Source organism: Hipposideros armiger, unplaced genomic scaffold (assembly GCF_001890085.2).
Source record: "Hipposideros armiger isolate ML-2016 unplaced genomic scaffold, ASM189008v1 scaffold_107, whole genome shotgun sequence".
Classification (NCBI taxonomy): domain Eukaryota; kingdom Metazoa; phylum Chordata; class Mammalia; order Chiroptera; family Hipposideridae; genus Hipposideros; species Hipposideros armiger.
Window position 1 is genome coordinate 2486069 of NW_017731457.1, and position 22691 is coordinate 2508759.

At 47.5% G+C, this 22691-nt stretch overlaps 1 protein-coding gene across 1 annotated transcript in view; it reads left to right on the forward strand.

Annotated features, from left to right (window-relative positions):
- The window catches only part of POR (cytochrome p450 oxidoreductase), an 80102-nt gene that overhangs the window by 31414 nt on the left and 25997 nt on the right, over positions 1-22691 (forward strand). The window contains exon 2 of the mRNA XM_019646834.1: positions 10666-10857. Coding sequence (XP_019502379.1) covers positions 10666-10857 — 192 coding nt within the window. The remainder of the gene's footprint in view (positions 1-10665; positions 10858-22691) is intronic.

Genomic DNA, 22691 nt, shown 5'->3' on the forward strand with positions numbered 1-22691 from the left:
TTCCTTCCTTCCTTCCTTCCTTCCTTCCTTCCTTCCTTCCTTCCTTCCTTCCTATCTGGCTTCAGTGTGGGGCAATACAGGCCTCATGAAATGAGTTGAGGAGTCTTGTTTTCTGACAGATGTTGTGTAGAATTGGTATTATTTCTTCCTTAAACGCTTGATAGAATTCACCAGTGAAGCTCTCTGCTCCTGGTGTTGAGTTTTGGTGACAGTTTTAAGTACTAATTTGAATTCTTTTAGATAAATCTTTAGGTTATCTACTTTTCTTGGGTGATCTCTGTAGTTTGTGTCTACTAATAAATTTGTCCATTTCATCTAAGTTATCAAATGTTGGCATATTTTTGTTCATAATTTCCAATGTTACCCTTTTAATGTCTGTGGAATCTAATGATATCTCCTCTTTCATTCCCTATATTGATAATTTATGTCTTTCTTCCCGTCCCCCCAGCCTGGCTGGAGGCTGATCCTATTTGAAGGCAACATATGTATCAAAAGTTATATAAACTCAAATCTAGGTACGTAAGAATTTAAGGATTTTTTTTTTAAAGAGAAAAGCTTTTTGTTTAAAGATGTTTTTATTAATATAATTTAGGGAGGAAATCAGAATGGATTTCAGAAAGACACATTTTCATTCAAGCCCCACCACTTTCCAGCTGTGTGACTCCCACAGACCTCTGAAACTGATCTGAGCACTGATCTCCACATTTAAAAGGAGATCATAATAACTTCAGTGAAAGGTGGCTGACACGTTCACATACATACCCCCAAGCAGCGCCCAGCCCAGCGCTTGTATAGCGGGCAACCACTGCTACTGTTATTCAGCAAAGGGAGGAATTGGAAACAACTCTGCTAAAATTACCCATTTGTGGAGTATTCCCCCATTTTCCTGGGGTAGGTTACTCACTCCTTCCCTATCCCCACAGCACTTTGAAAACATTTATTTCACTGCATTTCTCACCTTTGTCAGCAGTGTTTCCTTGACCAGATGGGGAACTTCTGAACAACAGGGCCTTGTTTCTCTCATCTTTTCTCCCTCGTGCCCACATGTATTTACGTGATCAAAAATACTTCAATAAATAAAGACTAGGGAAGGGCCGGCTGAGTGGCGCAATGGTTAAGAACTGGCTTGGGACGCCAGAGGGCACCGGTTCAGATCCCACATATGAGGGCCAGTGACACTGCCCTCTACAGCTAAGATGCTGACCAGCAGCTCAACCTGGAGCTGGGCTGCCATGAGTCGCCTGCGACGGTGTAGGCTGCAGCCCCTGCGGCAGTGGGTTGCCATGGGCTACCGTGTGTAGCCAGCAGCCAGCGTGAGCGGCCAGCAGCCGCAGTGAGCAGCCGTCCAGAAGCCGGCGACTGATCTGCCTCACCCGGGAAGAGCGCAATGATGGTGCCAACTTGGGCCAGTGAAACAACGTCCTCCACAACTAGACTAAAGAACAAAACGACAGCAACTTGTCTGTTCCCCTTCCCCCAATTCCCCAGCACTGTTCTCATCCCCCCAATTCCCCAATAAAAATCTTAAATAAATAAATAAATAAAGACTAGGGAAATAAGTAAATAATGGTACATCAAATCAATGGACTACTGGGCAGCCAAAGAAAATGTCATCATAAAGGATCCTCTAACAACATGAAAAAATATTTTATAAAATAGGGTATACTTGATCTGCTTTTTGTATGAGCATATGTGTATGTGTGTGTATAGTATATTTATGTATGGAAAAAATGAAACTAGAGAGAAAGTAACCATGTGAGTGGTCAGCTTCTGGCCTGACTTTTCACCCTTTAACATAAACATTTGAGCAAGGGAAGAAGAGGCCAGGAGGTGGTAAGTCTCCTGTCGCTGGAGGCTGTGCAGGGAGAGGCTAGAATTCTTGGCACAAATGGTCGTGGAGGTGCCTGGGTGCTGGAGGCACAGGAGTCCAGCATTGCTTTTTCTCTGTCATGATTTACAGATGCCAAGTCTTCTGTCTTGGCACTAGAAGGAGCAGTGAAGGTACCATCAGGCAGCAGCATGGGTGTCTGTGCAGACCACGTTGGGTTTGAAATGACATAATTAGGATGTAATAATGGTGTGCTTGGGGCAACCAGAAGGCCATTTACCCCGGAAGCAGCTCCTTGTTAAAGCTGGAAGCAGCTCTGTGTGAAGCGCAGAGTGTTCTTGGGACCCATTTTTTTAATTAAAAGAGTTAGCACTTCCTCCTTCTTGCCTTTTTTCAGAGGTCTGCCCTAAGCCTCCCAGTTTCTCTTCCTCTTTCTTGAGTCCTTAGGATATGCTGTGGGATCACGTATCACCATGTATAATGTTCATCCTAGCTTTCTATAGCTCCTGTTCAATGTAAACTAGAACTGTGTGTGTGTTCAAAGGGTTCAGTGAAAGAGATCCAAGAATCAGTATTTAAGTATTAATTCAGGTCAGAGACTTGGCGGGTCGTTCCCCACCTCCCACCCCCACACACACACTGTCACCAATCAGCCAGCTCAGTTTAATGAACATTAATTTGGTTGGTCTTGTCCCAGGCCCCTGGGGTGGCAGGCACTCTCTCTGTCATTAAACCCAGATTACTCAGCCTTCTGTTGGCACATCTGCTCTGATGGGGGTGGGGGTGGGGGGCATGCCTCACAGCAGCACATTCTCTTTCTTTTGTCAGAAAGTTCTTGGAGAGTGTATGTGTCTCTGCCCCCATTACCAGACCCCACATCTGCACTGTGGGGCCTCTCCCTCCTGTTTTCTGACTACCCAAAGAAGAGGTCAGCTGCCTCTGAACCTTCTTTTCTTTAGGGTAGTAAACCTTTCCAGTTCCTGTACTGTTTCTCGTGTTTTGGGGGCTGCTCCATTCTGGGGACTCCTTTTTTTTAATTGGGGAATTGAGGGAGGGGAACAGTGTTGGGGAATTGGGGAAGGGGAACAGACTAGTTGCTGTCCTTTTGTTCTTCAGTCTAGTTGTGGAGGACATTGCTTCACTAGCCCATGTTGGTATTATCATTGTGCTCTTCCCGAGTGAGGCAGTCACTCACTGACCGTTGGATGGCTGTTCACGGCAACCCAGCTCCAGGTCAAGCTGTTGTTCACAATCTTAGCTGTAGAGGGCGCATCGTCACTGGCCCTCATGTGGGATCCGAACCGGCGGCCCTGCTGCTCAGAGCTGGCATCCCAAACCAATTCCTAACCAACACGCCACTCGGCCGGCCCCTGGGGACTCTTTCTGATTGTGTTCCACTTTGTCTATGCCAAGTATGGAACCCACCCTTACCTCTATTAATGAGTGCTTAGTGCATGTTCACTTTGGAAGGCTGTGTGGGCATCAGCTCATCCCATTCCTGTTTCTGTAAAAGGGAGGGGAGCATCATGTCCATGCCGCAGTCTCGCTGCGTGGACTCAGGACGTGCCATGCAAACTGTAGCATGACCTGCCAGTGTGTGGCGAGGTGTTCTGATAACTCTCTGGGGTTTTTGTCAGACTGTCACCCCTATTCCTGCTTCTCACTGGTAGGCTACAAATGGGGGTTCCCATGACCCCCTCCTCAGGTCCAATTTGCTAAAACAGCTCGCAGAACTCAGGAAAACAGTTATTTTCATTTACCAGTTTATTGAGAATATGATAAGGGATACAAATGAACACCCAGATGAAGAGATACATAAGGTGAGGTCTGGGAGGGTCCTGAGCGCAGGAGCTTCTGTCCCCGTGGAGTTGGAGAGCGTCACCCTCTCAGTACGTGGATGTGTTCACCAACTTGGAAGCTCTCCAAACTCCGTACTATTGGGATTTTTATGGAGGTTCCTTCACATAGGCATGATCAATTATTAACTCCATTTCCATTCCCTCTCCCCTCTCTGGAGACTGGTAGGCAGCAGGGGCTGGAAATCCTCGCTTCTCATCGTGGCTTTGCCTTTCTGGTCACCAGCCCCAATCCAGGAGCCCACTCAGAGTTGCCTCATTAAAACAAAATCCACTCCTATCACCCAGGAAATTCCAAGGTTTTTAGGAGCTCTGTGCCAGAAACAGGAGGCAGATAATATATATATACATATATATATATATATATATGTATATATATATATATGTATATATGTATATATATATAAATGTTTTTTGGGTTTTTTTCTATTCTCTCACAGAACTCCTGTGAAGTATCTTGTACCCATAAATTGCCCTGTGCTATTTAATAGTGTTATTAAATTATAGCCACAGAAGGCCCTGGAGTGTGTTGCCAAGGGCTTAGGAGGCGGTGGATTCACCTCACTTGGAGTTCAGGTTGGGTGGCTAAGGCCCCAGAGAGGCTGATTGAAACAAGGCCAAGTGGCTCTGCACGACCGGATGCAGTTCAGGGGCAGACCCCACATGTTTTGTCAGCTCGATTTGTGCTGAGTGATGCTGGCTCTTCTGCCTGCTTCTCGCCAAGTCATGCTTTCACAGATCCACCTTTTCTGGCTGCCTTCCTCTTTCACATCGTTGCGTCAGACACAGACACAGGGCTAGTCATGTGCCTCCAGATCACATGCGTAAGCCCTGTAATCTGGGGGAAAGGTTTTCAGCTGGGGTCATTTGGGTAGCTGCTGTGGAACATTTGCCTGAGCATGTTCTACCTTAGATTGCCTTGGTCAAGGCTCTGTGACTGTATTGATATTGTGGGTGCAAGCACCATTGTACAGGGTTACTTCCCTATGACACAGTCCTTTCTAATCATGCCACACCCTCGTCCTGTCATCACCAACTGCCCAGGGCCCAAAGACCTTAGCCACATCACTTAAAAGGCAGTCTCTTACCACCCTTACACCCACACACATGCAGAGGCATCCCATCATACCACACGTGAGTCACACCAGATGCTGTGGCTACTGGTCTTCCATGGTTTGGGCCTTGGTACATGCTGCTTCTGCCTTCTCTCATCTGGCTGGTGGACCCTGTTCATTTCTCATGACCCAGCTCAGATGTTGGTGCAATCTTTTTGTTTTGGACTGTCTTACCTTTTTCATCCTCAGAGCTCTATTTCCCCCCCAACACCTGGCCTCCCCATGGCATTGTAACTGTTGGGATGTGCCGATAAGTGACAGCAGTGAGTTGGCGCCCTGCATCCCCCACCAATGTAGTGGCAAAGAAGACCTTGTAAAAGACAGGATTTAAATAAGATTTAGAGTGTTGTAATACACAAAATGTTCAGGGTACAATAAAAAATCACCATACTAAGAGCTAGGAGTAGCTCAACTTGCATGGGAAAAAATAACAGATGCCAACATCAAGATGACACAGATGTTGGACTCATACAAGATAAAAGAAGAGCCAAACAGACATCTTAGAACTGAAAAATACAATAACAAAACAAAATACTCAGTGGATGGCTCCACATCAGAGTGGAGAAGACAGAGGAAATCACCCGTGAACTTGAAGATAAAACAGTGGAAATTACCCAGTCTGAACAACAGAGAGAGACTAGACTGATAAAACTGAACCGATCCTCAGGAACTCGTGGGACTAATAAGAAAACACATTTATGTCATAGTCCCAGAAGAGGAGAAAGAGGGTGGGGCTGAGAAAGTATTTGAAGAAATAACAGCTGAACAGTCCTCAAATCTAGTGATTCAAGAAGCTTAGAAAATCTGAAACAGGGTAAACCCAAAGAAACCTACACCGGCCACATCTCGGTTTGGATGATAAAGTTTGTGGACACTAGCTGGGGAGGAGTCTGGCCCGATTGCTCTTTTGAGCACTGCTCTTTAGCAGGCCGCCTTGGGGAGGTTACTTTCCTCTGAGCTCTCAGTCTTGGGAGGATGAGCTGTTAGGCAAGAGCAGGCTTTGTTTCCTTCAGGTTTCCTCTCGCCTTGCAGCCACTAAACCTTGGCAGAGGTGTGTGAACCTCAGCAGACCTCTTCACACTGCAGCTGGGGTGGATGCCAGACCCTCATCTGGGATGCCTGAGGGTGACAGTGACTGTTTGCTGCTGGATAATTTGCTTGCTGAAGGGGCTGACTAAAGCGCTTGCTGGCCTCCTTCCTTCCTTCCTTCCTTGTTGCTGCATCAGGCAATGGGCTTGCTCTTATGTCAGTGCCATGTTGTTTGATCAGCCTGTTTACTGACCAGAAGTTTCACATAATAAATGAAAGCTGCAACTACTTCCTGGAAGGGAATTTTATACTCCAGTGTTGTAAACGGATGGGGAAAGGGCCCTTCTGTTCTTGTCTCTTTGCTCTTTCGGAAGCTGGCAAAGCTCCTTGGCCTGCTGACTGGCCCTGGGACTGGAGTTGTTAACACTGGGCCACAACATCAGCAGGAACCGGCCAGTTGTTGAAATTCAGGGGGAATAGCACCTGTCTGTCCGTCTGTCTGTGCCCTTTTCTGTAAGTATGCTGTCTTTTATAATAAAAGTGAAAAGTTAATCTGTAATAAAAGATCAACTCAGATCTGCTCCATTTGGGTGGTCTTTTGACGTACCCCTTTTCTGTGCCTAAATTGACAAATGGGGGTCCTCAAAACCTACTGCCAGGAGGGACTTGCCTGGAGGCCCAGCCAGCTGGTGGCAGGGCTGTGGCAGGAGCCTGGTCTAGTTAAGAAGTTACTCTTTCTATGTTCTCCTGTCCACTTCTTTTTCTTTTCTGTTCCTGGCAAATGTTGCGTTTGGCCCCCTGAGCTCTGCACTGGTTGGTGCTCCTTCCCACTAAACACAGAAAGTAGAAACAGCTCATAGGGCAGAAAGATTGCACAGGACTCCCATAGTCGCCTTGGAGTGCCTGTGGGGACCTCAGACAGTTCTTGTGGTCACCCTGCCACACCTAAAATGGAGGACACTCATCAGGCAGGACGCCCAAAATGGTTCCATCAGAATATTTTACACAGCAGAGGAGCGTGACTTTATGTCGTAGGGCCTTGGTTCCCAGACTACCAAGGCGCCGCAGGGTACCACAGCAAACTCCCAGAGGTGTCTGATTTTCTAACATTTGTCTGCATCAGTATTTGCTGGGTGGTTCAGTTTCAATGTTAGATCTATATTCCTATTGATGACTTGGTGTCTTGCAAAGCTAGGTTTTCGGAGGTTGTTTAGACCTTACTACTTCCCAGATAGAACTGTTTGTTTGGACCTAGAATACCATGAAAATTTTACTGAGATAGCAGGGGCTCCATGAACTGTCCTAGGGGATTGCCAAATGGGCACACTGCCACCCAAATTTGTCTCATGCTTCAAGTTACCAATTCATGGGCAGGGCTTCGGAGATGCAGGGCAGAGAGGGGTGTGTGTGTGTGTGTGTGTGTGCGCGCGCGCGCGCTTAAGTGTAAAATAAAAATAATGGTTTAGGTGAGATGATAATGGTTTAACAGCTTGTTCACGGCTACAGCCCGCAGGCACACTGCTCCGTATCCTAGTATGGGGAGTGTGGGATCAAGGTTTTTCCTCCCAGGTTGACTTCCTTCTTGCCAGCCTGCCAGCCCTTCTTCCCACCATGTGCCAGATTCAGAGTGCCCAGGAGCCTGTTCCTCCCCCAGGAGCTCACAGCAGAGGGGAGAGCCACATGTGCAGTAGGTCTTCCTGCTCAGACAGGTACTGAGCACAGCCCTCCCCTGGGGAGCCCAGGCCCCCTTTCTAGCTTCACCACTCAGGCAGCTCATTACCCATTTGGACCCTCCAATTCCTCATTGTAGATCAGCCTCAGATAAATGGCCTCAAATAAATGATGGCCAGGTCCTTCCCGCTGCTCCTCTGCAGCTCTTGTCTGTCTGAAGTTTCCCACCGCAGGGTCAAAGCTCCCAGGAACATTCTCAGTTCTGTTAAGACCCCAGCTCCGATTGCTGTGTCCAGTGTGCTGTGAGGGCTTCTGGGCCTGAGCCACACCCCTCCCTGCATCGGGGAGCCAGTCACATTCCTAGTAGGAGTGCCTGCTTGTTTCCTCAGTGGCGCAAGGATTTGTGGCTCCTGACTCTGAGCTAAGACGGAGAGGCAGGAAGAATGGAGAAGAATGGACTTAGCCTCAAAACTATGTTGTAATGCTGTATCTGTGTTATGCTTTCTACATCATAAAACCACTCTGTAATCTGTGTGCCATGCTTTGCCAATTCCAGGTTTTCTAGAATCATATGTTCATTGATCCACAAATTGGTACTAAGGGCTCATTATCTGCCATAAATGAATTCCCTGCCTTTGTGGGCTGACCCTGTAGTTAGGGAGGTGGCCAGTGGGAAAAAAAACGTATTGTCAGGTAGTGATCGTGCTGTGAGGGGCAAGAGCAGGGAAAGTGACCAGATAGATAGTGAGGCAAAGTCTCCCTGAGGTGGTGACATCTGAGCGGAGACCTGAAGGAAGCGAGGGAGAGAACCCTGGGCAGCATGTTAACATGTGCAAAGGCCCTGAGGCACAAGAAGTCCAGTGTGATGGGTGAGGTGTGAGGAAAGGGCAGAGTGGTAAGCAATGTAGTGGGAGTGGTGTCCAGGGCCAGATCATATGGGGCTTATAGGCCAGATAAGGACTTTAGATTTTGTACTAAGTATGAAGCCATTTGAGGGGTTTGATGAGGGAGGTGGCATGATCTGACTTACTTTTTCAAAGGATCCCTCTGGCTATCGTGAGGAGAAAGGCCTATTAGGAGTCTATTGCAGCAGTCTGGGTGGCTTGAACCAAACATATTGAAAGAATGGGGTTGTGTGAGCACATACCACAGTCTCCCTTGCCCTCCAGCACACCATTGCTCAGAAATCACCCGCCAGGAATGAGCTTTCTCTTGAGTTGCCAGTCAACCTGCGTATGTGTCAACAGTCTTTTAGCTTCATGTGCGTTAGCTCCCCCCTGATAAAATAAGGGGTCAGGGCAACCTGAGTTGGAAGGGCGGCGGGACAGGGAGCGGGTGTCCACTGAGTGCTGCTCTTTGAGGGATGCCAGTTGGGGGCTTTCCCATGTCACCACGTTAGTTCTGGCCAGACCAGCAGGGCTCTGAGTGTCTGCTGCCTCATGGTTTTGTGGTCCTTCCGGAATCCATGAATCCACCCCAGCAGGTCCTCTCTCTCCATGGTTTTGTGAGAGCTTGACAGAAGGCTTGTGGGCGTGACAGATGACTGACAAGGTTGGAAAGAATGACAGGACTAACACTGAGTAAATATTAAATGTGTTTATAAATTAATACTTAAATATAAACAATACCCTCTGTGGGCACTAGAGTTAGGTTTGTCCTTTAACATAAGATATCAAAAGGAAAAGGCTGTGTTTATCTCCGGAACTTAGCCATTAGACAGCACCTCAGATGAATGAGAAAATAAAGAATGAAGCTTGAGGGCCCTTTCTGAGTGGCCCATTCCCAGTAGGTTGCAGGAGGGTAGGCTGATGCCAGGAGCCCTCAGATGCTGGGGTGCTCGGGGTGCTCGAGCTGCTCAGGGCCGGCCCTGTGGTTTCCTGGAGGCAGTGTCAGCTAACAGAAGTCAGATATGAAGTAATCGTCTATTGCTTGAGTTGCTGAGATATGACAGGCATTCCTGACTGAGTCTGGGAGTCTTGGGTGTGGTGAAAGCAGCACAGTTGGTAAAAGCAGTGATAGCAAAATGGAATGATGCAGTGCCAGAGCTGAATCCAGCCTCGTTGTTAAGTGACAGAAGCAGACTTCCGAGGTTGCATGTACTTTTACTTTGGCCTGTGTTGACTCATATCAGATCCACCTACCTGCCAGGTTTCCGTGGTAGAAGGGCCAGCTGAGCGTCTTTCAAGGGAACTAACTAGGTTGGTGTGACAAGACCACCCTCTGATTCAGTGACTCACCAGGACTCACAGAACTCCAGAAACCTGTTTTACTCCCAGTTATGGTTTATTACGGCAGAAGGTACCGACTGAAATCAGCATAGGAGAAAGCTCCATAGGGCAGAGGCCAGGAGAAACCAGGAAGCCTGTCTTTGTAGCTTCCAGTTCTCTCCCAGTGGAGTCACATGGACAAACACTTAATTCTCGCGGCAACCGCGTGTGCCAGTGCGTATGAAGTATGGCCAGCGGGGAGGCTCATTTGAGCCTGGTGTCCAGGGTTTTTTCAAGAGTCAGTCTTGTAGGTGTGGAGCGCCAGTGTCTCTAAGCTTGCTTAGCCTCCAGCACCCCAGAGGTCACACTGATATGAGGTGATTCAGAGTCCCAAGTATTCACACTTACTTACGTTGCTGGCATCAACTGTCTGCGTGTACAGAGACATTCTTAGTAGGCAACATGTTCCAAGAGCTCAGGTTATTTCCCAGGAGCCTGTCTGTCCTGAAGACCTGAATGTGCAGAGTCTGGGGCAACCCCAGCCTGCCGCACATTTGGGGAAAGGGTTTGTGGTGAAGTGGTCCCCTCTCACGTGGAACCAGCCCCTCTGCTGTGTCTTTGTGTGGCTGGAGGATGCTTGATGGTCCTGGGAGTCTGTGGCTTCTATTCTCTGTCTGCAGGGGGCCCAGTCCTAGCTCCAGCCATAGCCTACAGCTAAGGTCCACCCTGGGCTGGCTTGGCTGACCCACGAGGACCGCTTGCTCTTTTAGTGCCCATTCAGGCCTACGTCCATGTCTGGGCGGGGGGCTTGCTGAGAAGGAAGCTTCTGTCCTGGCTTATTCCTTCAGCCCTTGGGGCAGGAGGCCCAGCCTGAAGTTCTCAGGGAGGGGGCTCCCCTGCAGGCCTCAGGTGGACCCTCCTCCTCCCTACTGAAGTCTGTCATTTTTCCCTCCCGACAGTTTCTTGGTCATCATGGAGGACTCCAACATAGATACCAGCGCCACCACCTCTGAGACAGTGGCTGAAGAAGTGTCTCTTTTCAGCATGACGGACATGATTCTGTTTTCACTCATTGTGGGTCTCCTAACCTACTGGTTCCTCTTCAGAAAGAAAAAAGATGAAATCCCTGAGTTTACCAAAATTCAGCCAACGTAAGTAAACTGCTTGGGATCCCTCTTTCTCAGCAATCTGGAGTGCTCGGAAGTCTCCGTTGATCCAAGAAGCATTCTGTACTTAGGCCTTGGTCAGGACTCAGCCAGTAAGAGGCACAGCTTCCTTGCAGCATTTGGGGTCACGTCTTGGCTTTTGCCTTGTTGTAGACAGACGATGCTTCAAATCTGTCTTATATTTACACTGCACTTTAGAGTTTGCAAGGTCCTTTTATGTCTGTCTTACTTGAACCTCACAGGGACCATACAGAGCAGAAGGCACATTTTACAGATAAGATAACCTAAGATTCAGGGATGTGGAAGGCTCTAGCCGAGGTCATCCACCCAAGCAGAGCTGGAGCTGGCACTGTTTTCATTTACTCCAGGCTCCAGCATGACCTTTCCATTTTGTAAACAGATGGGATCATAGAGGTGCTGTTTGCACAGGAACATATAGCAAGACAATTACTCCTTTTATAATTTCCTCTCAATCCTTTTCATTACTGACAAGGAGAGAATTGCAGTTTGGTACTAATATGTCCTTATTCCCTATCACTTGCTAATTTCTTTTTTTAAATGAAAAGAGCTACCTCAGGCTTAGAGCTTTGGGCAGTGACAGTATAAGAGGAAAACTGTTTTTTTTCCTCTACTCCCAATACTTCTGTGACGAGATGTGGGGGAAGTTTTCCCCACAGCAAGCAATTCTCTAACCCTCCTGAAATCACCTGGGTCTGACACTATCTGCCTGAGGTTAGCGTCAGATCCCACAGGTTAAGGGCTCAATCCCACGAGGCTCCCCACCCCCTTCGGATGCCAGTCTCAAGTCCAGGTTGTCATCTGTGCTTCTGACCAACCAACTATAAATCAGAGGTTCCCATACCTCCTCCTCAGGTTTGATTAATCTGCTAGAGTGGCTCACAGAACTCAGGAAAAGAGTTTACTTACTAAGTTAGCAGTTTATTATGAAAGGAGAAGTTACCAGTTCAAGGTTTGTGTGCCCGACACTTCAAAGGGCCAAAACTCAAAATGTCAGAGTTTGGAATAAGGAAAGATTTATTGATCGAGAAGGCACCAGCTTGAGAAGATGGGGAGCTTAACACTGCCGCGAATTCATCTTAGTGTTACTGGGTTAAGGTTCGGCTGCCTGCGGCTCATAAGCCAGTAATCTAATGGAGAGACGAGGTTGGTGGAAAGAAAAGCAGGTTTGTTGAAAGCGCCAGGAGGATGGTGGATTCCTGTCCAAAGGCCATCACCCTGTTCCTAGAACAGTCAGAAGGTTTTATAGGCACACAAGAAGAAGCAGAACAAATAAAATGGGGAGTTAGTCTTGTGACTTGTCCGGAAGAACATCTCCTGGGGTCCCCCATTGGTTCTGCGATGGTTATCTCAAACCCGGTCTTATGGGTGATTCATATGTCGTCTGACAGAAAATTGCAATCCAGAATTGCAGCCTGGTTGCCAGCGTCTAGACACCTGACTCAGTTGCTTGCAAGTTAGTGTTTTGCTGATTAGCTAGGTTAACCAGGTATGCATGTGGCCTTGGGAAAGCGGAGCAGTTAAATCCAGCAGTGAGGGAGAGAAACAAGGAAGAGGAAAAAAATAACAAACTACAAAATAAATCCAACTATAATTCAGTAAACCAAGTTAGATTGCTAAATCCTTAAAAGTATACGTCATGCTTACATTAGGAGCGCCCCAAATTCAGCCCTTTTATGTGAAGGGAAGGGAGAAGGGGCGGGGCAAGAGGTGGGTGAGGACTGGAGACAGCTAAGTGCCCACTGGGATCCAAGGGAGAGTGAAGTCTCTAAATAAATCTCCCCCAGTAGGGCCATTGACCCCCGCTGATCTGAGACGGGGTCTTGAGGCTCCCATAAATCTTTGCTAAACAGTTGTTATTTTGTACATAATTTACCAGCTCTTTAGGAGAGGCACCTTCAGACAAGGGGCTGTTTTTGCAAAATACTCAGACCTGAAGTAGAACTTCTTTAGGTAACTAGTGTACCTGTAGCAGGAGCTGTTAGCCTGAAGGCCATGGAGAAGTGCAGGCTGGAGCATTTCACTCTCTAACAGATACTCGCCCAACTCAGGAACAGCCAAACGGAAGAGGTTCATAGGGCAAGGGACGGGGAAGGGCCCGGAGTTCCCATGCCCTCTTTAGGCACCCCACTGTCTGGCACCTTCACCTGGTTAGCAACCCTGAGGCTCTCCAAACCCCATCCTTTTGGGTTATTATGTGGGCACGATTGATTAAATCACTGGGAATTGGGGATTAATTCAACCTTCAGCCCCCCTCTCCTCCCTGGAGGTCAAGGATGAGGCTGAAAGTTCTAACCCTTTAATCACAGTGTTGGTTCCCTTGGCTACTAGCCCCATCCTTAGGGGCTTTCCAAAATTAAGTTAGTAATGTAAACTGGTAGAAAGGGGCTTATTTTGAATAACAGAAGACTCCTTTATCTCTTATCATTTAGGGATTTCCAAAGGTTTTATGAGCTCTGGACGAAAACCAAATACAGTAAAACCTTGGTTTGCGAGCATAGTTCGTTCCAGAAACATGCTTGTAATCCAAAGTACTTGTATATCAAAGTGAATTTCCCCATAAGAAATAATGGAAACTCAGATGATTCATTCTACAACCCAAAAATATTCATATAAAAATGATTATAATGCAAAACAATAAAGAAAATACAAAATATAAAGAAAAATAAATTAACCTGCATTTACCTTTGAAAACCTTCGTGGCTGGTGTGAGGGAGACAAGAGAGAGGAGGGTTATTGTGTAGGACGGATTTCACTGTCACTAACGGAATCACTGCTATCTGTTGGCTCAGTGGAATCTTTTTATTCGTGCAACTTTAACAAGGAACCTATCCAATGACACTGCTTTTGCCTCCTTTTGAGGGTTTCGCAGAAATGTGACATTGCATTATCGTTAAACAGATTCATCGCTCGCACTGCAACAGCCTTATTCGGGTGGTGCTTTTCTACAAAATTTTGCACTGTTTTCCCACATTTTACACATCTCCCTAATCTCATTTGAAGTGAGGGATTCCTCTGCCTTTTTCTCCTCCTCTGCAGAGGAGATCTCCTCCATAACCTCCGAGCATGGGAGACGATCTCCCACACTCCCGCAGATAGAGAGAGAAGAACCATTGGCTCAGTTGTGATCATGTGACGTTCGGCGTCACATACTATTCATATTGCAAGACATCGCTCGTTTATTAAGTTAAAATTTATTAGAAATGTTTGCTCGTCTTGCGGAACACTCTCAGAACAAGTTACTCGCAATCCAAGGTTTTACTGTATATATTTCTAGACAGTATCCAGCTTGATTTTACTGTTTTTATTTTATTGATTTTTTTAACCTTCCATAAAGCTTCCTTTTAAGAAAGTTTAATTAAAAAGGTGACTTAATTTAATTAAAAATATTAAGGATGTAAGAGTTCAGAGGGTTTGTAGATATGAAAAAATGATGGTGGAGGTGTGACTAAGTGACTACACCACTGCCTCCTCACGATTGAGTTCTGTATCATGGCTGCAACCAGGTCACATTGTTGCAGGGAGGTTTGAGTGGGGCCTACCAGGCCAAGCCCTGTGCTGGGAGACCACCAGGGCACAGCTCTGCCCTTGAGGGCTCCCCGAATTCCACAAGGAGATCTCAGGTAACAGTTTTCTCTCCCAGAAAAGTTCTAGTCCGCAAACTTGAAAGCAGATATTCAGGGAATACAATTCTTGTACAGTACGTCCTATACAAGACGTTGAGAGGATAACAAAACCAATTTTACGGTAGGCTAATTGACATAAACAAAAGTTAAGTTCCTAGGGCATCTCATTAACATTATAATGAAACAACATTGTTGGGGGACCTGCTATACCATTGACAGGGGCATTAGTTTTACAGTTTAGAAAACTCAGCAACTATTTGCAGAGGCCCTACTAAGTCCCAGATAGCCATGAATAAAATAATAAAGTCCTCATGTTTATCAAGTTTGCAGTCAAATGCTGGGTAGATCCTGGGCAAGACCCTTAACCTCGCTCTGCCTCATTTTTCTCATCTGCTAAATAGTGGCAATAACCCCAATCTCACGGAGCTCTTGCAAGTATTAAATGAGGTGATGTTATGACGTCACCTAGCATTGCTCCATGGTAGCTGCTTAGTTTTTGTGTCAGAATGTATTTTGCTCCAAGCACTAGGTGCTGCAGGAATAGAGGTAGCATTTACATGAAAGAAGCTGAGAAGTCAGGATGTTGAAATGTCCTTTTTAAAAATTTTTATGAAGTGCTTTCATGTGCATTATCTAACCAGGGCCTCTGCTAGGCAGGGTGGGCGGCCTCATCACTCATCAGAGAGAGCTGGTTGGTGGGGAAGCCACAGGCTCCTGGAGCTTTAAGAAAGAAGGAATTAACCCTGATGGAGGGATGGAGAAAATGTGCTCTGTGTGTGTGTGCGCGGGGCGGGGGGGACACGCATATTGCGAAGATGGGCAGGTTAGTTGGAAGCCAGCCTTTTCCAGCTGGGGCTGATAACGTGCATTCCTGGTGTAGCAAAGTATTTTTGGTGGGAAAAAATGTGGTAGTCAAAATAAGGGGACCGGTGTCCAGATCCCAGCTTACAGTGAGTGGGCCTGTGTTTCCTTGTCTGTGCAATGATGGTGTGTCCCCCCCACCCTACTCCCACCATGAGTGAGGACATGGGTGTGCCGTGGGAGCGCATGGAGCCTCCGTTCTCCCCGTCGCGTCTCTGGCCTTGCAAGATGGACTTGAAATAAAACCCCTAAACTGTGGGAGCACTTGTATCTGGTGGATTCTAACTGTTGCTCTCTGCCAGGATGCTGAAACTGTATTTCCCTCTTCATAATCTTAAACTTTAACCTCATGGTGTGGCATTCTACCCTGCACAACCCTTTCCCATCCTCTATGCTGCCATGTTGACTACCTGCTGTGCCAGGGGCTTTAGGGGAACACTGTACAGGGAGACGTTTACAGTGCAGGGGTTCAGTCCTTGGCCCTAAAGTTGGGTGACTAAGGCTTGAATTCTGACTCTACTACATAGGAGCCATGTGACGTTTGCCATTACTTAATCTTTTGAAGTCCACGTCCTTAACTGTAAATCGGAGATAATAATAGTACTTATGTCATAGGGTTGTAAAAATTAAATAGGGATCCATTGTAGAGCTCTTTGCACTGGTCCTGGTGCGTGATGAGCCCCCAAGTGGCATTCCTCATTATTTTTTCCTTCCTATTAATACCATCTCCAATCTCACAGGAGACCTTTAAGGAAAGCGTTATAATTCCATTTTGCAGATGAGGAAACTGAGGCACGAGTGATTGAGGAATTCGCTCAAGGCCACCTAACTTATAAGTAGCAGAGTTGACTTTTTAACCCAGATCTGCAAACTTCACACCCCGTTTTTTCCCCACTTTGCCATTCTGCCTTAAATCTCTTAGACATTGTTAATATCCCATTTCAAAGATGAGAAAACTGAGACTCAGAGAGGTCACGTACTTAGCTGGTACAGCTGGGCCACAGCCTGACTTTGCACTGTAAATCCTGCATCCTTGTCGCTCACCTCTTATTTCCAGTGAGCACAGGCGATTTCCGCCATAGCACAGAGTTCTCCTACCCACCAGGTCTGCGGGATGTGATGGGGCCTCATGTGGGGACTGTGCATGGCCCAGGGCTATCTCAGGAATTCTCACCACGATTTCTGGTTGCTCCTAGTTGGTGTTTTAAGGTCTTTTAGGCCTTAGCCACCTGGGATGCTGTGTCCAAACCTTTGGGCATGGATATTTTTAAAAACCAAACCAATGGGACCAAACTGTCTGACCAGCAAGTACTTTGAACAGCATGGAAGCACTGACCCTGGACTTGCAGGCGCAGGGCATCCAGGAGGAGGCTCTGTGTGCAGACAAATCTCCCCAGCTGTGCTGGCCCCCAGCGCCCTCACCACCAGTCTGGATTTGGCCTTCAGCACCTCTGGAATCCAGATGCTCTCTGCTTTCACTGTCCAGAAATGGCTGACAGAGATGCCACCTTTGGACCCTTCTGGAGACTGGAATTTGCTCTCTGATCCAAATCAGCCTCAGTCCAGGAGGGTATTTGAGACGGTCTTTGCCCTCCAGGGTGGGGATGGGACAGGGTTTAATGCATCAGTCAGAGTACACTTTGTCCTAACTCCCCTCCCCAGCAGAGTGCCAGCTCATGAGGAGCGCTGTGAGACTGTAGTGTTGACAGGAATGCAGGGAAGCACGTGCAGCCCCCCAGCCTCTGGTAAAAGGGGCGGTGTGGGGCACACTGTGATATTGAAACCCTGGCTAGCATCCTGGGACCCATCAAGTCAGACAAACGTTTATACGAGACTTTGCCAAGCCCTTATGACAGACATCCATGGGAAGGAAGGGCAGTCATGAGAATAGGTTCATCTGGAGTGGGCTGTGCTGGAAAACGCGTGTGTGACGAGCCAGTGGGCAGGGCCAGGCTCTGACTTGGGGATGCGGAAGGCTTTCCACAGGAGGGGGCGTTTGAGTTGAGTCTGAGTGGAGCGGGGTTCGAAAGGCTGTGGTGGTCCACCTGAGGCCCAGAGGGAGAAGGACCATGGATGTGTTGGGGCTGCAGTTTGGTGAGATCAAGAGGGTGTGTGGTTAGGATTGGGGGTGGCCAGGTTGTGGGAAGGCAGGCTGGGGCCTGATTGGAGCATGCTCTGGACAGCACTGAAATGGTCACACCAGCTGTCAGAAGGCCCATGGGGGGTGAATAGGGGGGTGGGGAGGCTGGAGGCAGGCTGAATTTGCAATTGTCTGATGACTAGTGACCTTTTCATGTGTTTATTGGCCATTTATCTTCCTTTCTGAAGGTCTGTCTGTTCAAGATTTTGCCCATTTTTTCTATAGGGTTATCAGATATAAGTCCTTTGATAGATTACTGCAAATATCATGTACCTTCTGTAACTTGCCTTTTTACTCTCTTAATAGTGGTTTTGATGATTAGAAGTTGTGACTTAAACTTAATCCAATTTGTCAACCTTTTGGTTGACCTTAACCTTTATTTCACAGTTAACGTTTTTGTGTCCAGTTTAAGAGGTCTTTGCTTATCTTAAGGTCATGATTATGTTCTTTTATTGTAGCTTTTAAACTAGCTCTGCCATCCAGCTGACATTGACTTGGTGTCCGTGAATTGTGTGCGATTCATTTTTTTTTTTTCTTACGGGTGTTCACTCGACCCAGCCCTGCTTACTGAAAAAGGTCATTCTTTTCCCACTGCACTTCAGTGTCACTGTTGCTATCAACCAGGTGACTGTACATGTAGGGGTGGGTTTCTCGACTCTTTTCTGTTCTATAGATCTTTTATCCTTTCACCAATACCTCAGTGTTCTAGTTTCTATGATTTTACAGTTGCTCTTGATTTGATATCTGGAGGCTAGGTCCTCCAGCTTTGTTCTTTTAAGATTCTCTTGGCGTTTTTGGACCCTTGACACTTCCCTGTAAGTTTTAGAATCAGCTTGTCAATGTCTATCAGAACTAAACAAACAAACAAACAAACAAACAAAAAACTGCTGAGATTTTAGTTGGGATTGGATCGAATCTGTAAGTTGATTGACATATTACAATAGTGAGCCTTTTAATCCACAAATATGGTTTTCTCCCCCCCCCCCCGAGGGGAGGTCTTTTGAACTGTTTTTAATAGCAATTAATGACTTAAAGAGGAGCAATTACAAGCAACAAGTTCTCTTAATAATAACAACTTTAAAAGTGGCTCTTCCATGTGCACTCCCACTCACTCGCTCCTCAGCTTGTACCTCGGACAGAGCACTGCCCCCCAGGCAGCTCCTGATGGAAGGGAGCCCGGGACAGTGATGGCTCCCACAGGAGTCTGAAGCTCCAGGGCGCCCCTCTGTGTCCCCACGTACTTTGCCTCACACATGTGATCCAACACCCCTCTCGTTGAATGGGCAGCTGTTTATATTCCTTCCTCTCATGGTGCAAAGATAGCATCAGGTTCCTGTCTGGGCCCCTGGCTGGGCTTGGGGCCTGTCAGAGTGAAGACACTCAGAGAATGGCTGCTGAATTAGTAAATGCTAAATTTGTGTATGTGGCTGCCTCTTGGGCAAACTGGCCCACAGGCTGGGTTTGGCTGACCCAGTATTTTTAAATTTTTAAATGAAAGGCTGGCAGTTTCACATAAAACCTAGATTTATAGCTTCTTTTGAACAGTCAGAGGCTCTGGCCACCTCGGGTCCACCGTGGCGCCTGCCAGCAGTGGCTGGCACTGAGCAGGGCCATACTTCTCAGTGGGGCCTGCACCACAGCCTCCACCTCCGCTGGTGGCCGCTGTGCTCCTCTGCTGGCCCCCTGCTCTGAGAAGCACTGCCCTGTGCCCCCATCCTCGACCCCACCCCCACCTCTGCCACACTTCTGGTGTCAGAGAGCGCCTTAAAGAAAAACAAAGCTTATTATGGAACATTTCACACAAACACCAAAGCATAGAGCATAGAAGCATGAACTCATATGCGCTCATCACCCAGTTTTAACAATTATCCTCTCTTCACCGATCTGATCTTCTCCCTCCCCACTGCGCCTGGATTCTCTTCACGCAATCCTATAATTTTATAATTAATCATATAATTCGTAGGAGTTATGAATAAAGAAATTATATGATTTCACAGAAAGTTGGAAATATTTCCTATGAAATTATATGGAAATGTGAAAATATTTCAGTCCTCTGAAATTCAAGGACTCCCCTTTTTAAACATAACTTAATGCCATACTCCTAAAAGTCAGCAGTAAGTTTCAGTATCGTCAGATACACCATCAGCATTCATTCATAGTTCCCTGGTGGACTGATAACATTTTTTAAACAGTTTTTTAAAAATTCAGGATCTAAACTAGACCCATACATTACACTTGATTAACAAATCTTATAAAGCTCTCTCTTGGGGAGTCAGGTATATTGAGTTATAATTTACATGCAATAAAATTCACCTTTTAGGAAAAATGAAGTAAAATTCACTGTTTCAGTATACAGTTTTATGAGTCCTGTCAGATGTATGCGGTTGTATAACCAGTGTTACAACCAAGATATAGAATATTGCATCATCCCAAAAAGCTCCCCTCACCCCCGGGCTTCATCTTGGCAACCACTGATCTTATTTTGGGCCCTGTAGCGTTGCTTTTCCCCATAGGTCACGCAAATGGAAGTACGTAGCTACAGCATGGGCTTTCCCTCCATCCCTGTTTTTCCCTTGAAGCATTTTTGAAGAAACCAGATCATTTGTTTCACAGAGTTTCCCACAGTCTGGATTTTGCTGATTGCATCCCACTGGGGGTAGCTTCTGAAAAGCCCCCAAAGAGCTCGTTTTCCTACGTGACCTTGGGACTTGCTCTGGACAGAAGGGCCAGGAAAGCCAGGAGTCAAGGCTGTTTGCTTCGTTTCTATCTGTCTTTATCTTTCGAGTGCTGACATGTGGAAAGTGAGCTAGAGTTCTTTCCACATCTAGCTCAGGGTCACTCTTTCTATAGAGAGGGTCTTAGCTCTGCCAAACATGAAAAGAAACACAGATGCATTTTACAAAGAGAAAAGCACTCGGAGAAGGCCTCAGTGGGCGTGGAGAGTGGCCCATGCCTGAAGGCTCCCACCGTCAGTGCAAACGGCCAGGAAATGGACTCGGGATATTCACACTGCCCTTCAAGCACAGGCCTGCGTTTTCTGCTGCCACCTGGCCCTCGTTGGCCTTTTCTTCTTCCCTGCCTCCTGATGAGATTGGGGTGGTGTTGCCCTTCTGGCTAGTGCCTGCAACTCTAAAGGTGGGCGATGCAGAGCTGGGCGCCATCAGGGCCCTTAGTGCTGGTGGCTCAGGGCTTCTCTTCCCACACCTTTGCTCTCACTCCTGCTAGCTCCCCATCCCAGCCCCATCGCTGTCCCCCCATCCACCCTGCTTTCTTTCCCTTTGATTGCATATGATGGCAGTGCCACTTTGTGATAAAAACCAAGTCATCCCAGTGACAGAGAATGTGGCTTTTTCTCTGTTACTGATGGGCTGAATATCCCTGAGCGGTTCCTTGGACCTCAGTCTCTCCCTTCGCTTTCCTGCACAATAGCAGTCACCCTGCCTACCATCCGACGTAGTCTCTAGGCTCAGGAGAGAGGCCCGAGGACAGGCAGTCAGGGCCGTGGCAGGGTGTGGGGTCCTGGTCTGCATGTTGGTGGATACATGTTGAAGGCTATATGGGTGGGGGGGTCTATGAGGGAAATAGCAGCCCACTCGAGCCTCAGAGCACCCCAAATGACAGGGACCTAGGATCCCTGGGAAGGACTGTGAAGTATGCTTTCTGAACATGCCTGGGGACACAACTGGGACTTCTGTGCCTTGACTGAAAGGGTGGGACAGGGAGGCATAGCCGTGCTCAGTGCGAGTGGACGTGAGCTTTCACAGGCCTGGAGTTGAGTTACCACTTCGCCCCCGAGTCTCATCCTCCTTGGTTGCTAAATGGGGATAGAAACCCTTGCCTACTTCACAGGCTGGGGAGGATTCAATGAAATAAAATATAAAGCTTTTTGAATAGTAGCTGGAATACAGTAGGCACTCCATAAGTAGTAGTTCCCATTCCCATTTTTTGTCTTTGACTTGTGGCCTCTCACGCCTGCTTTAACCTTTCACCTGCCAAAGGCCCGCTGTCACCTTCCACTCTGCTAGTCCATCAGTGCTGGTTTCTGTTCTTCGCTCCATCAGTGGAGAGAGCTGCTGTTTTTTATTTAAGCTCTGGCCAACCACTTTGTTTTCACCAAAAGCAGCTCTTCCATCATTCATTAGCTTTCTGCCCCAAGGTTGTGGGACTCCATTGCCCACGATAGAGAAACCTGGGCCCGTTGGTGGAGCTGTGCCTCCCGTGGGAGAGGCCTCAGGGTCACAGTCGGTCCTGTCCCAGCCAGCCTGCCCCACAGCTCCGAGGCCATCATGTCGTGCCTCAGCTCTCCTTCCCTCTGACAGCTGGGGCATGCTACCCTGGGGGTTGGAGAACTTGCCAACCACACACGGCCCCAGAGGGGAGCTGTTCAAAAGCAGCTGCCCCATGTGTCACCTAGGGCAGGGAAAGTCCCAGAAGAAACCAGTTCCACTGTGCAGAAAATTAAATCTGAGTTGCAGTTTCCAGAAATCCTCCTGAGTGCTGCCTGGGATGGGAAACAAAATGAATCACACTGGGACGTCTTGGTTCATCTCTGTCCAAGTGACTCAGTGCTTTTGTCCACCCTCCCTTTCGTCTTCCCCACACAGCGGGCTGCAGTTGACTTCTGAAGTCTGAACCAGAGAGACTCCTGCTCCTAATTTAGGAGTGGAGAGCCCTAATTGGAACCTTTTGTGCTCCATTCCAGAGCCGCGTGGTCTCTGGGCTCGGAGCTTGGGCCAGCTGCGGCCTCTGAGATGGGCTGCTTGTACTTGGGTTCTTTGCCGGATGCTCCTTAAGACAAAACATCTCAGTAGCAAACAGCGACCACATTGCCTGGCGGTACCCCTGCTACGCTACGGGAGGGTAAGATGTGCTGGTCTCACAGCACACAGTATGCTCCCAGGTACAGGCTGACTCGTGTCTTAGGCTCTGTTGCCCATAGTTGTTTTGTGGGGAGGAAGACACAAACCAGATCTAATTTAATATGATCCTGAAGGCGCCCTGGCAGCCGGATCAATGCAGCTTCCTTTATGGAGAGACGGCCCTGCCATAGCAACCTGCACAACTGCCTTGTGGTGTTTAGAAGAGCTTTATTCAGCCTCCATGACTTCCTTTTATTTATTTTTTTTCAAATGGGAAAGGGGGAGGATGTGGAGAGAAAAGGCTTTGATATAAAC